This window comes from Hemitrygon akajei, chromosome 1 (genome assembly GCF_048418815.1).
Source record: "Hemitrygon akajei chromosome 1, sHemAka1.3, whole genome shotgun sequence".
Classification (NCBI taxonomy): Eukaryota; Metazoa; Chordata; class Chondrichthyes; order Myliobatiformes; family Dasyatidae; genus Hemitrygon; species Hemitrygon akajei.
This window is the reverse complement of record NC_133124.1, coordinates 69,610,420-69,622,719: the sequence shown is the minus strand read 5'-3', so window position 1 is coordinate 69,622,719 and position 12,300 is coordinate 69,610,420. Positions and strand designations below refer to the sequence as shown.

General features: G+C 42.9%; 2 protein-coding genes across 4 annotated transcripts in view; one reads left to right on the top strand and one right to left on the bottom strand.

Moving 5' to 3' along the window:
• The window catches only part of fastk (Fas-activated serine/threonine kinase), a 70,550-nt gene extending 58,954 nt beyond the window's left edge, over positions 1-11,596 (bottom strand). For 2 of the 3 annotated variants that reach the window (XM_073044988.1, XM_073044997.1), the window contains exon 1: positions 11,432-11,596. The gene's annotated coding sequence lies outside the window, so the exon portion shown is untranslated. The remainder of the gene's footprint in view (positions 1-11,431) is intronic. The other variant, XM_073044978.1, reaches the window with a different exon arrangement.
• On the top strand, positions 559-1,026 carry LOC140731368 (small ribosomal subunit protein uS8-like). Its single transcript, XM_073052908.1, has one exon. The coding sequence runs from the start codon at positions 581-583 to the stop codon at positions 971-973; it is 393 nt and encodes a 130-aa protein (XP_072909009.1). The 5' UTR covers positions 559-580; the 3' UTR covers positions 974-1,026.
• Positions 11,597-12,300: the final 704 nt, after the last annotated feature.

Genomic DNA, 12,300 nt, shown 5'->3' with positions numbered 1-12,300 from the left:
CCTGTTGAGTTCCTCTGCCATTTTGAGAGTATTACTCTGGTTTTCTAGCACCTACCTGTAGAATCTCTTATGTTGAAAAAGTTGAAGTAAATACAGAAGTTAAGGCAAGTCTACAAGGCAGACTACGCATCAGCTGAACAGGGAGTGAGGAAGGTCCAAGAGACTAAATTACATTTACTGTAATGCAAAAAGCTTTACAGGTAAGACAGATATAACTCATGGCTAGGATTGGCAAATGTTTTGTAATATTATAGCTAGGGCAGAAACATGGTTAAGGGTTGGGCAGGAAAGGCAGCTTAATGTACCAGGATACAGATAGGCAGGAAGTAAGAGAAGAGGGAGAACTAAATTACTGATTAGAGAGAACATCATGGCAGTACCTAGAGAGGACATTCTAGGGGAAATGTTCAGCGAAGCCATTCAGGTAGACTATAGAAATAAGAAGTGATCACTTTGTTGGGATTGTACTACGGGTTCCACAATAATGAGCAGCAATTAGAGGAGCAAATATGTAGGGAGGTCATAGACAAATGCAGGAAAAGCCTTCCTCCTCTTTCCGGCATATTGATGAACCGGCATTATGGTGCGCATGAACGTTCATGCCAATGCCCTTACAAGCATCAACAATGCAGAGAAACGTGGAAAACACCAGGTTCTCACCCAGCCATGCTCCAAAGTGATTGTGAGGTTCCTGACTGTAATGATGAAGCATGGCTACATTGGAGAATTTGAAATTATCGACGATCACAGGGGTGGAAAAATTATTGTTAATCTCACAGGGAGACTGAACAAGTGTGGTGTCATCAGCCCCAGATTTGATGTTCAAGTAAAGGAGCTGGGAAGGTGGCAGAATAGTCTTTTGCCTTCCCGTCAGTTTGGGTACCTCGTTCTCACGACCTCAGCTGGTATCATGGACCATGAAGAGGCCAAACGAAAACACACAGGAGGAAAAATCTTAGGATTCTTTTTCTAAAATGTGAGACCAGCCTGTAATAAAATTTTTAAACAAGTGAAAAAAAAGATAAATGTAGGAATAATAGGTTTATAAAGGTAGGTGATTTAAACTTCACTCACATTGACTGACCTGCCACAGTGCCAAGGAATTAGATAGGATAGTTTGTTAAGGGTGTCTAGGAAATATTTCTGAAACAACATATTGGTGGTGGCCCTACAAGACAAAGGGCTAAATTCCTCCAGAAAATAAGGCTGGGCAAGAAGCTCAGTGACAGCGCAGAAACCATAATTCTATTAGTTTCATGAAAATCATGGAAAAAAATCAGACCAGTCCACAAGTCAAAGTCCTAAATTGGGGAAAGAATAATTGCATTGAAACTTGTAAAAGTTGACTAGGAGAGGCTATATGTAGGTAAAAGGCCTTCTGCTAAGTGGGAAGTTTTTAAAGTGAAACAAAAAGAGTTCATGGCCAGCATGTTCTTGAGAGCGAAAGGCAAGGCTGACAGGATTTGGGATCTCAGTTTGATGAGGATCAGGTCAAGAAAATAGTATATATCAGGTATGGGCATCTGAGATCAAGTGAGTCCCTTGAAAAGTACTGGGAAGAGTACACAAGATAAAGGAGGATTGTTTAAAAAAAACAAAAGGGTAACTAGAAAGAGTTGGTCTCCTTATGGATCAATGTAGTCATTTATGTGCAGAACCACAGGAGATGAGCAAGGTCTGAAATGAGTATTTGCTGTCTGTATTTGACAATGAGCCTTACATCAGTGGTGGGAAAGTTATTAGATGGGATTCTGAGGGATTGGATCTATCTGCATTTGGAAATTCAAGGACTAATTAGGGGTAGTCAGAGTGGCTTTGAAATTGACTTGAGTATTTTTTTAACAAGTGACGAAGACGAGACTGATGAGGGCAGGGCAGTAGATGCCTGCATGGACTTTAGCAAGGCTTTTCAGATTGTCCCATACGGTTGGCTGGTTCAGAAGGTTAGAACACATGGGAACATCCAAAGAGCAACAGCAAAATGGATACAAAACTGGCTTGGTTGAAGGAGCCAGTGGATACAATGAGAGATTATTTTTCATATTAGAGGCCTGCAACCAAAAGTGTGCCACAGGAATCAGTGCTGGGGCCTCTTTTGTCATATATTAATTATTGGACTAAAGTGTAGGGTCAATAAGATTGCACATTATACCAAAATTGGTGATGAGGGATTGAAAAATGTTGTCTAATATTACAACAAGATATCAATACTGAGTAAGCGGGTAAGGTCTAGCTGATGGAATTTATCTCAGACAAATGAGAAGTCTGTACATTAGGAATGACACAGAGTGTAGTGAATGGCAGAACCCTGGGAAGTGTTATTGAAAAGAGAAGCCTTGGGGTACAAATACAAGGTTCTCCGAAAGTGACGATAAAGGTTGGTGGGATGGTGAAGGTGGCATTTGGCACATTGCTATTCAACAGTCTGCAAGAGTTGGTACATCATATTTAAGCCATACATGATGTTCATGACACTACACCTGCTGTATTGTGTGTAGTTCCAGTTGCCACACTATAAGAAAGATGTGATTAAGCTGGAAAGGGCGCTTGCTACAGATACGTGGGTCTTCACCAAAGAAAAAGATGGCTAGAGTTTCTTAGCACTATAGTACAACTGTGTTTATTCGGAGCGTCAAAAACCAAAATTACAAAAATTAGCGAAAAAGAGCAAAAAGCTACCAATATTAACAAAAAGATAACTACCAGAAAACACAATGACAGCTCTATATGTTGAGGAGTGTGAACTCCTGGCAGCTCGATCTCTCTCTCTCTCCCCTACTGAAAGCTATCGGCACTTCTTATAAGGCACCGGCGCATATCATCATTAACCACAAAATTCACTTAAGACAACATATGAATTAGGATATAAAACATCCCACGATATAGTTACAATCATTTTACAAAATAAACAGAAGTATCTACCTTAAATACAGTACACAAAAAACATATACACATTTACATATCCCCATTTCTAAATAAATGGAATATTTATTCCATTTGTGGGGACACCACAATGCCAAACCCTTCAGGACCGATGCAGTAGAGGGTGATGGAGGGGCAGGCAAGGGGGAGTGCTGGCGGGAGGGAGGGGGGAGAGGGAGGGGGAGGGGGGAGAGGATCAGGGAGTGGGGGGGGAGAGAGAGAAAGTGAGGAGGAGAGAGAGGGAGGGGTGAGGAGGAGAGGGGGGAGAGGGGAGGGGGCAGGGAAGGGGAGTGGAGAGAAAATGCACATGTGTATGGAGAGTACTCCCTCACAGTACAGAAAAGATTCACAATGACGCTGCCAGAAATAGAGTGCCTGTGTTACAAGGACAGCCTGAATCGGTTGGGACTGTTTCCCCTGGAGTGAAGGAGGCTGAAAGAGGACCTTATGGAGGTTTAAAATTACCTACACCCTGAATGGTCACAATCTTTTCTCTGGATGGTGGTGGTCTAAACCTAGAGGGCAGAGGTTTAAGGTGAGAGGACAGATATTTAAAGAGGACATTATGGACAGGTTTCTCTCAAAAGGTCGTGGGAATATGGAACAAACACAAGGAAATCTGCAGATGCTGGAAATTCAAACAACACACACAAAATGCTGGTGGAACACAGCAGGCCAGGCAGCATCTATAGGGAGAAGTGCTGTCGACATTTTGGGCCGAGACCCTTCATCAGGACTAACCAAAATGGTGTTCAGGGCCCCAGACAGTCCTTCCAGGTGAGGCGACACTTCACCTGTGAGTCGGCTGGTGTGGTATACTGCGTCCGGTGCTCCCGGTGTGGCCTTTTATATATTGGTGAGATCCGACGCAGACTGGGAGACCGTTTCGCTGAACACCTACGCTCGGTCCGCCAGAAAAAGCAGGATCTCCCAGTGGCCACACATTTTAATTCCACGTCCCATTCCCATTCTGATATGTCTATCCATGGCCTCCTCTATTGTCAAAATGAATCCAAACTCAGGTTGGAGGAACAACACCTTATATACCGGCTGGGTAGCCTCCAACCTGATGGCATGAACATTGACTTCTCTGACTTCTGTTAATGCCCCTCCTCCCCTTCTTACCCCATCCCTGACATACATACAGGTAAGTATGATGATAGGCATTGATGTCATGGTCCAAAGGGCCTATTCTATGTTGCATAACTCTCTGACTAACCTCCTTTTCTCCAAGTAGAACAATCAGAACTTCTCCTGTCCAACCATAAGCTGAATAAGAAAGGGATAACCACATTAATGGGATTATGTTGTAGAGCATCCAAGATTCAGCAGGATTTAAAGAAGCAGAGTTGAAGAGATAGCAGACAGTTGAAAGAAAAATAAGATTGTGATAGTAGATTATTTTAACTTTCTACATATTGATTGAGACTGATCCTGTAAAAGGACTGGATGGGATAGTTTGCCAAATGGGTTCAGAAAGTTTCTTTCTGTAGAGGTCCAAACATTGGATCTCCTATAGGGAAGGTGACAAAAATGTGTGTCGGGGAACACGATCTAATAGTCATAATCCCATTAGTTTCATTTGTGGAGGAAAATTGGACTGGACCTCAGGTTAAGATTCTAAATGAAGAAAAGCCAATTTTGATGGCATTGGAAGATTAGGCAGGTGTGGACTGGGATAGGTTGTTTTTCGGCAAAGAAATGCTTGGTAAATGGGAGGCCTCCAGAAGTGAAATATTGAGAGTACAGAGTTTGTATGCTCCTGTTAGAATAAGAGGCAAGGATAACAGGTTTAGAAACCTTAGTTTGAGAGATATTGTGGCCACGGTTAAGAAAAAAAAAGTTGTGCCTAGCCTCTATAGGCAGGTAGTAACAAATAAGGTACTTGAGAAGTACAAGGAATGCAAGAGAACACTTAAGTAGGAAACCAGAAGGGCTACAAGACATGAGGTTGCTCTGGTAGACAAGGTAAAGGAGAAACCCAAGGGTTTCCACAGATATACTGCATTTAGAGCAAACAAATAGCAAGCGACAAAATAGGTGCACCTGAAGATCAGCTTGGTCATCTATGCAAGAAGCTGAAAGAGACAAGGGAGAACTTTAAATGGATTGTACTTGAAAGACAGAGTCTATATAACTGAGGCAAAACAGTAGAGGGGTCATGAACTGTTTCCAGATTACTGGAGAGGAAGTGCTTGCTATCTGGAGGCAAATTAGGGCCTGACAAGGTGCCTTTTCAGATCTTGTGCAGAAATTGGGCCCGGCAGAGTTACTTAAAACTTCCTTAACTACATGAGGTACTGGAGGGTTGGAAGATAGCTAATGTTGTTCTGTTCTTCAAGAACAGCTCTAAGAAACAATTGGCCAGTGAGCTATCAGTAAAGGGTAAATTGTAAGTATTTTAACGGACAGGATATGTAAGTATTTGGATAGATAAGGACTGATTAGGGATAGTCAACATGGCTTTGTGCATGGTAGTTTTGTCTAACAAATCTTATTTTTGAGCAAATTACCACTGAGGGAAAGGCAGTGGATCTTATCTACTGTACATGGACTTTAGCAAGGCCTTTGACAAAGTCCCACATGGGAGGCTGGTCCAGAAGTTTCAGGATGAAGTACTCTTAGTGCGGGGGTTTTTAATCTGGGGTCCATGGATAGATTCCAGAGGTCTGTAAACTTGGATGGGAAAAAATTTACATCTTTATTTCCAGGAATCTTGAAACTGAAATTTATAATTTCCTTCAATTAAGAATGTGGGCAACAAACAACAGTAGTATCACCAGAACCTGTGACTTTGTCAGCAATAGAAGTCACAGACACTTTCATATCACATTACAGTTGTTACAATACATTATTCTGAGAAGGGGTCCATAGGCTTCACTGGACTGTCAGAAGGGGCCACAGCATAAAAAAAAATTAAGAACCTCTGACTTAGTGGGAGAATCCAAAGAGTGGAAGTAAATGGTTGATTTTGTGACTGGAAGCCTATGTCTAGTGGCATGCCACAGGGATTGGTGCTGGGTTCGTTGTTGTTTGTCATCTATATCAATGTTTTGATGATAACAGCACCTGGCACTCAATGTCAGTAAGACGAAAGAGCTGATTGTGGACTTCCGGAAGGGTAAGATGAAGGAACATATACAAATCCTCATAGAGGGATCATAAGTGGAGAGATTAAGCAGATTCAAGTTCCTGGGTGTCAAGATCTCTGAGGATCTAACCTCATCTCAACATATTGATGCAGTTATAAAGATGGCAAGACAGGGGCTATACTTTATTAGGAGTTTGAAGAGATTTGGTTTGTCAACAAATACACTCAAAAACTTCTATAGATGTACCACGGAGAGCATTTTGACAGGCTGCATCACAGTCTGGGACAGGGGAGCTACTGCACAGGACTGAAAGAAGCTGCAGAGGGTTGTAAATTTAGTCAGCTTCATCAAAGTCTACAAAGCTGACAAAGTACCCACGACATCTTCAAGGAGCAGTGTCTCAGAAAGGCAGCATCCATTATTAAGGACCTCCAGCAACCAGGACATGCCCTTTTCTCACTGTTACAACCAGGTAGGAGGTACAGAAGCCTGAAGGCAAACACTCAGCAATTCAGGAACCGCTTCTTCCCTTCTGCCTTCCAATTCTTAAATAGACATCGAACCCTTGGACACTACCTCACTTTTTTAATATATCGTATTTGGGGTTTTTTGGCACGATTTTTAATCTATTCAATATACGTGTACTGTATAAAGTATACTAAATAAGATTTGCTTATTTATTTATTCTTTTTTTCTTCTGTTTTATGTATTGCATTGAACTGCTGCTGTTAACAAATGCCAGTGATAATAAACCTGATTCTGATAATGTGCTAAACTGGGCCAGTAGACACCAAGATTGGTTGGGGGGGGGGGGGGGTGTCATGGACAGCAAATAAGACAGGTTTGCGAAAAAAGTTTTCAGTACATTAGCCTTCATAAATTATAGTATTGAGTATAGGAGTTGGGATATTATCTTGAAGTTGTATAAGATTTTAGTGAGGCCTAATTTGCAGTTTTGTGTGCAGTTTGATCACCTACATACAGAAAAGATATCAATATAATTGAAAGACTGCAGAGAAATTTTACAAGGATGTTGCCAAGACTTTATGACCAGAGTTACAAAAGAAGGTTGAATAGGTTAGAACTTTATTCTCTAAAGTGTAGGAGAATGAGGGGAGATACGACTGAAGTATTCAAAATTATGAGGGGTCTAGATATGGTAAATGCAAGCAGGCTTTTCCATTAAGGTTAGGTGAGACTACAAACTAGAGCTCATAGGTTAAGGGTGAAAGGTGAAATATTTAATGGGAACACCCCAAGGAGAAAATTCTTTACTCAGAGGGTGGTGTAAGTGTGGAATGAGTTGCCACTGAAAGTGGTGGAAGGGGGTTTGATTGCAACATTTAAGAGAAGTTTGAATAAGTACATGGATGGGGCTGCATGGGGTGTATGGTGTGTAAACCAAACCCCTCCATGTACCTATCCAAATTTCTCTTAAATGTTGAAAATGAATGCACATCTTTCCTGTAAGTAAGTGACCAAAGCTGTACACAATACTCCAAGTTTGGCCAATATCTTATACAACATCAACATAACATTTCTCTGGTCAATACTTTGACTTATGAAGACCAATGTGTCAAAAGCTTTATGACCCTATCACAAAATACATATTGACTCTACCCATTCCCCCTTCACTTGTGTGTTTATTAGTTCTATCCAATCAGGAAGTTGTGGGACTAAATCCAAAGGTATAAAGACAAAATCCAGGCTAACGGTTCTGTACAGTATTAAGAGGTGATACACTGTTGGAGGCAAAGTCCTTTAATAGAAAAGCTGAGACCTTGTATCACTTGCCTGATACACATAAAGGAAATCACATGCAGAACTGAAAAAGGAGCAAAAGGACAGAAAAGGCACTGTTTATTTTCAGACTATAGGCATTCACTCCACTGCCCTGGCAAATGTTTAACACGCCACAACACAAAAAAAACTAATGATGATGCAACAATGTTTGCAAAAGCTCAATGCAGTTCCTATGGCACCTGCCAAATTAATGGTCTCAAGAGGTCTTGCATTATCCCAAGATTAAAAAAACCTGCCACAATATGCCATACTTAATGTAAATGAGGGCTGGTCTGCAGTACAAGCCCCTTCCTGGTTATGACAGGCAAGGCAATCAGTCAGTTTATCCAGCCACTGATCTGTAACTGGGGTGTACATGCATACATACTCTTGCCAAGATATCAATCTGTATAAGGACACCTCACTATTATCCCTTTCATCAAGGGAACTGGGGCAGTGGTCAGCAGACAGTGCAGAAGAACATTATAATAATTATAAGGGATGTAGCCATACAATAAGAAAGGAAGTCAAGGAAGCAAAAAAGCCACAAAATATCTCTAGCAATTGAGATAAACAAAAATACTAAGAGATTTTACAAGTACATTCAGTATCAGTGCCGCAATCTATTGTGGAGCCATGGTTTAATGTGATTTTTTTAAATGAACACTTTTCACTTGTGTCTGTGGTGGAAAGAGGATTATCAACGTGGTTTTGTTCATGGGAGATCACACCTTGCAAATTTGGCAGAATTTTTTTTTGAGGTGACCAAGATCAACAAAGGGAAAGTAGTGAACACTTTGGTGAAGCCTTTGACAAGGTCTGAATGGTAAGCTTGTTCAGAAGCTTGGGATACATGGGATTCAGGGTGAGCTTACCAGCTGGATAAAAATTGGCTTGCTTGTACAAGACAGAGGGTAGTATTGGAGGTTTTATTGGAGGTTTGATTGGAGACTTGTGATGAGTGGGCTGCTGCAAGGATCAATGGTGGGTCCTTTATTGCTGGTCATACAGTACTATACAAAAGTCTGAGGCACATATTTATAGTATATCCAGAGTGCCTAAGACCACTGCACAGTACTGTAGTGATTTTATGCATTGCACTATACTGCTGCCACAAAAAAAAATTAATTCCATGACATATGTGAATGAAGGTAAACCTGATTCTGATATGGGTCTCTATTGTGGACTGAAAGTAGGAAGGGTGCAGGGAGAGAGGAATCATGGTTGGGAAGAGGGGAGGGAGTGGGAAGCACCAGACATACATTCTGTAATGATCAATACACCAATTATTTCGTATCCTTGCCTTGTGTCTCAGGGCTGGGTGTATCTGGACCTGTGCCATACCCAGTCTCTGCCACCTGTCCCACTGCACTCCACTCTCACCATTCCAAACATCCTTTGCTCCCACCAGATTTACAAACTCGCTCTGTTCCACGTTGACAAATTCAGTACAGTGCAAAAGTCTTAGGCACCTGAGCTATATACGTGCTGAAGACTTTTGTGCCGTACTGTATACATTAATGATTTAGAAAAGAATGCTAGTGACATGCTTAGAAACCTTGCACATCACACAAAAAAGGAGATTTAATGGTCAGGTCTAGAACTGGGAAAATAAGTAAGGAAATGGCTGAAGGACAAGTGCTTTGCACCCCATGAATCCATCCCACCTACTTGTGTTGCCACTTATAGCACCATGGAAGTGACAACACCAGTGAGTAGGTTGATAAAGGCATAGAGTACATTTGCTTTCATCAGTGAGTATTGAGTATTCAAGTTGGCGCAGTCACAGTCAACCATACAAACATCGGCTACATTCCGAGTACTGTGTGTAGTTCAGGTCACAATGCTACAAGAAACTTTGAAGTGGTTCATCAGGATATTGTCTGGATTGGAGTGTTATCAGCTATAAGGAGAGGTTCTCCTTCACCTTATTTGCCAAGGATTTCCTTTCCCCTTCTTTATTCTCTAAATTCAAAATGATCCATTTAGGGAAGTTAAACTTGCACAGTGAATGCCAAGGACCTTGAAAGTGTTATTGAATAGCCAGATGTTGGGGAACAAGTACACAGTTTTCTGAAAATGGCAACAGAGGCAGAGTGGGCACCAAGGTGCATAGTATGCTTGCCTTCATTGGCCAAGGCACTGACTAAAGGAGTTGGGATATCATGTTAAAGTTGCACAAGGGAGTTAGGCACACTTGGGAATATTGTGTGCAGTTCTGTTTCCCACTCTGAAATTTAGATGGAGAGAGTGCAGAAAAGATTCAGAGTTATTCCCTGGACTATAGGGCTTAAAATATATTGAGTAGGCTGTGACTTTTCCCTAGACCAAAGGACACTGAGGAGTGATCTTAAGGTGGTTTATAAAATTATGAAGGGAATAGAACAGATAATCAGTCTTTTTCTCAGGATATGGGAGTCCAAAACTAGAAAGCATAGGAGTCCACAGAGGATGGTGGGTATATGGAGCGAGCTGCCAAAAAAAATGGTAGCAGATACAATTCCAACATTTAAGAAACATTTCGACAAGCATAGGGATGGGAAGTGTTAAGAGGTATATGGGCCAAATGCAGGCAAATGGGATAAGCACAGATAGGCATCTGAGTCAACACAGATGAGTTGCATGTTACAATTCTATGAATCTACAATTCCTCTCTGTCAGGCTATTTTCTTCCCTCTCCAGAGGAACATACATGGCTCCCTCCCCTTCCCCCACACCAAATCTCAGCTCGAATCTCTGCATCCCCTCCCCCAACTGTGCAGAAACATTAGGACATCAATAAATGTTAATGGAACAACTGAATGAACATGTGTATTTGAGGGTTTGTGGCAAACCTGTCTTCACCAGTACTCTTTACCACTTTATAAGGTCACACCTGTTTTCACCAGTACTCTACCACCAGTCCTACAAATGTGTACCCAACAGTACAGCACCAATTTATAATCACAGAACATACATGTAAAACAACAAATTTCACAACATATATCAGTGATAAACCTGATTCTGGCAGCTTAGGAACCGCTTCTTCCCCTCTATCAGAATTCTGAACAGTCCATAGACACCACCTTGTTATTATTTTATTTCGCACTACTTTTTTTTTGTAACTTATAGTAACTTTATGTCTTTGCCCTGTAATGAAGCTGCAAAATAACAAATTTAACATTATATAAGTCAGTGATAACAAATCTAATTTTGTTATCAAGTGCTTTACTTGTACCCAGTGTTTGCTCCCCACTATTACAAGGTAAAATATTGATAGAAAATTTAAACTCCTCATGAAATATTCTAGTAGTAAATTTAGATTTAAATGTTTGGCAGCTGCACTGTGGTGAAGCATTTACACCTCGTCCCGGTTTATGTTCCCCCAGTGCCTGGTGTTCTGAGTGGTTTGACTTGAACTGAACCCGGAGAGGGGCGACGTGAGGACACGGCAGCCGCTCGGAGCTTTGCCACCCAGCCAGTTACCCCTTGGTGCCCATCGGTGAGCAGAGCTCATTGTTGGCGGTACGGGCCCAGGCCGCCCTTCTCCCAGCCCCCGCTGTCGGGGCCCGGTCCCCCGCTCTCAGCAGGCCAGCGGGCCACCAGTGTCCCGGAAGGACCGGCTCCCAGACTTCGTTCCCCGGCTGCTCACTTACATCGCCCGGCAGGCCCCCGGTCGCAGGGCCCGGCTCAGGCCGCCGACTCCCACTGCTCCTGCGGCCTCACCGCTTGCTCAGCTCCCCGGGGCCCGAACCGGGGCCGCCGCCGCTGCACCTGCGCGTTCCCGAACGTCCGCGCGCTCCCGCCGCCGCCAGTGCGCAGCCGCGGCGGCGCCCGGAGCACCAACCCCGCCCGTCCGGCCCGGCGCAGACCCGCCTCTTCCGTCCGCCGCGGGCTGGGGACGCGCCTGGCGTCGGGAAATAATGGCGTGGTCGGTATCCGAGTGCCAGGCTTGTGACAGTGCCCAGTTTCTGAACAATCTCAGATCCAGGCAAGAATCGTAGCTCTAGGTACAAGTCCTGGCCAGGCCCGAGTCGCACCCTCGCCCCCGGCTAATGCTTAGGCTTTCCGGCATTTGCTCAGGTTGAGAACTGGCATGAACACGCTCGCTACTCGTGTGTGGGTGCGAATGAGAGTTCTTGGCCCTGGACCCGGGAAACAGGAATTTGCCGTAGAGATGGTACAGCTCCTCGTTCCGGTGTTGAACAGTTTCTTGCCCAGTAATAGGTCCTTCGGCCCATCTTCTTTGAGCCTGATGCCTTTCTACACCTACCATCTTTACCCACTCTGCGCCTTTCCTAACCCAGTACAGTACCTGTCCAAAGTCAAGTTTATCGTCAGGTGTCGTTATTGTACAAGTGCATGGAAAAACTTATTTGCAGCAGCATTACAGACACATAGCATCATATCAGAATCAGTTTTGTTATCTCTGACGTAGTGAAATTTATTTTGCTGCAGCTGTACAGGCAGGACATAAACATCTGTATAACGTTAAAAAAATACTGCAAAAGGGGAACACTGAATA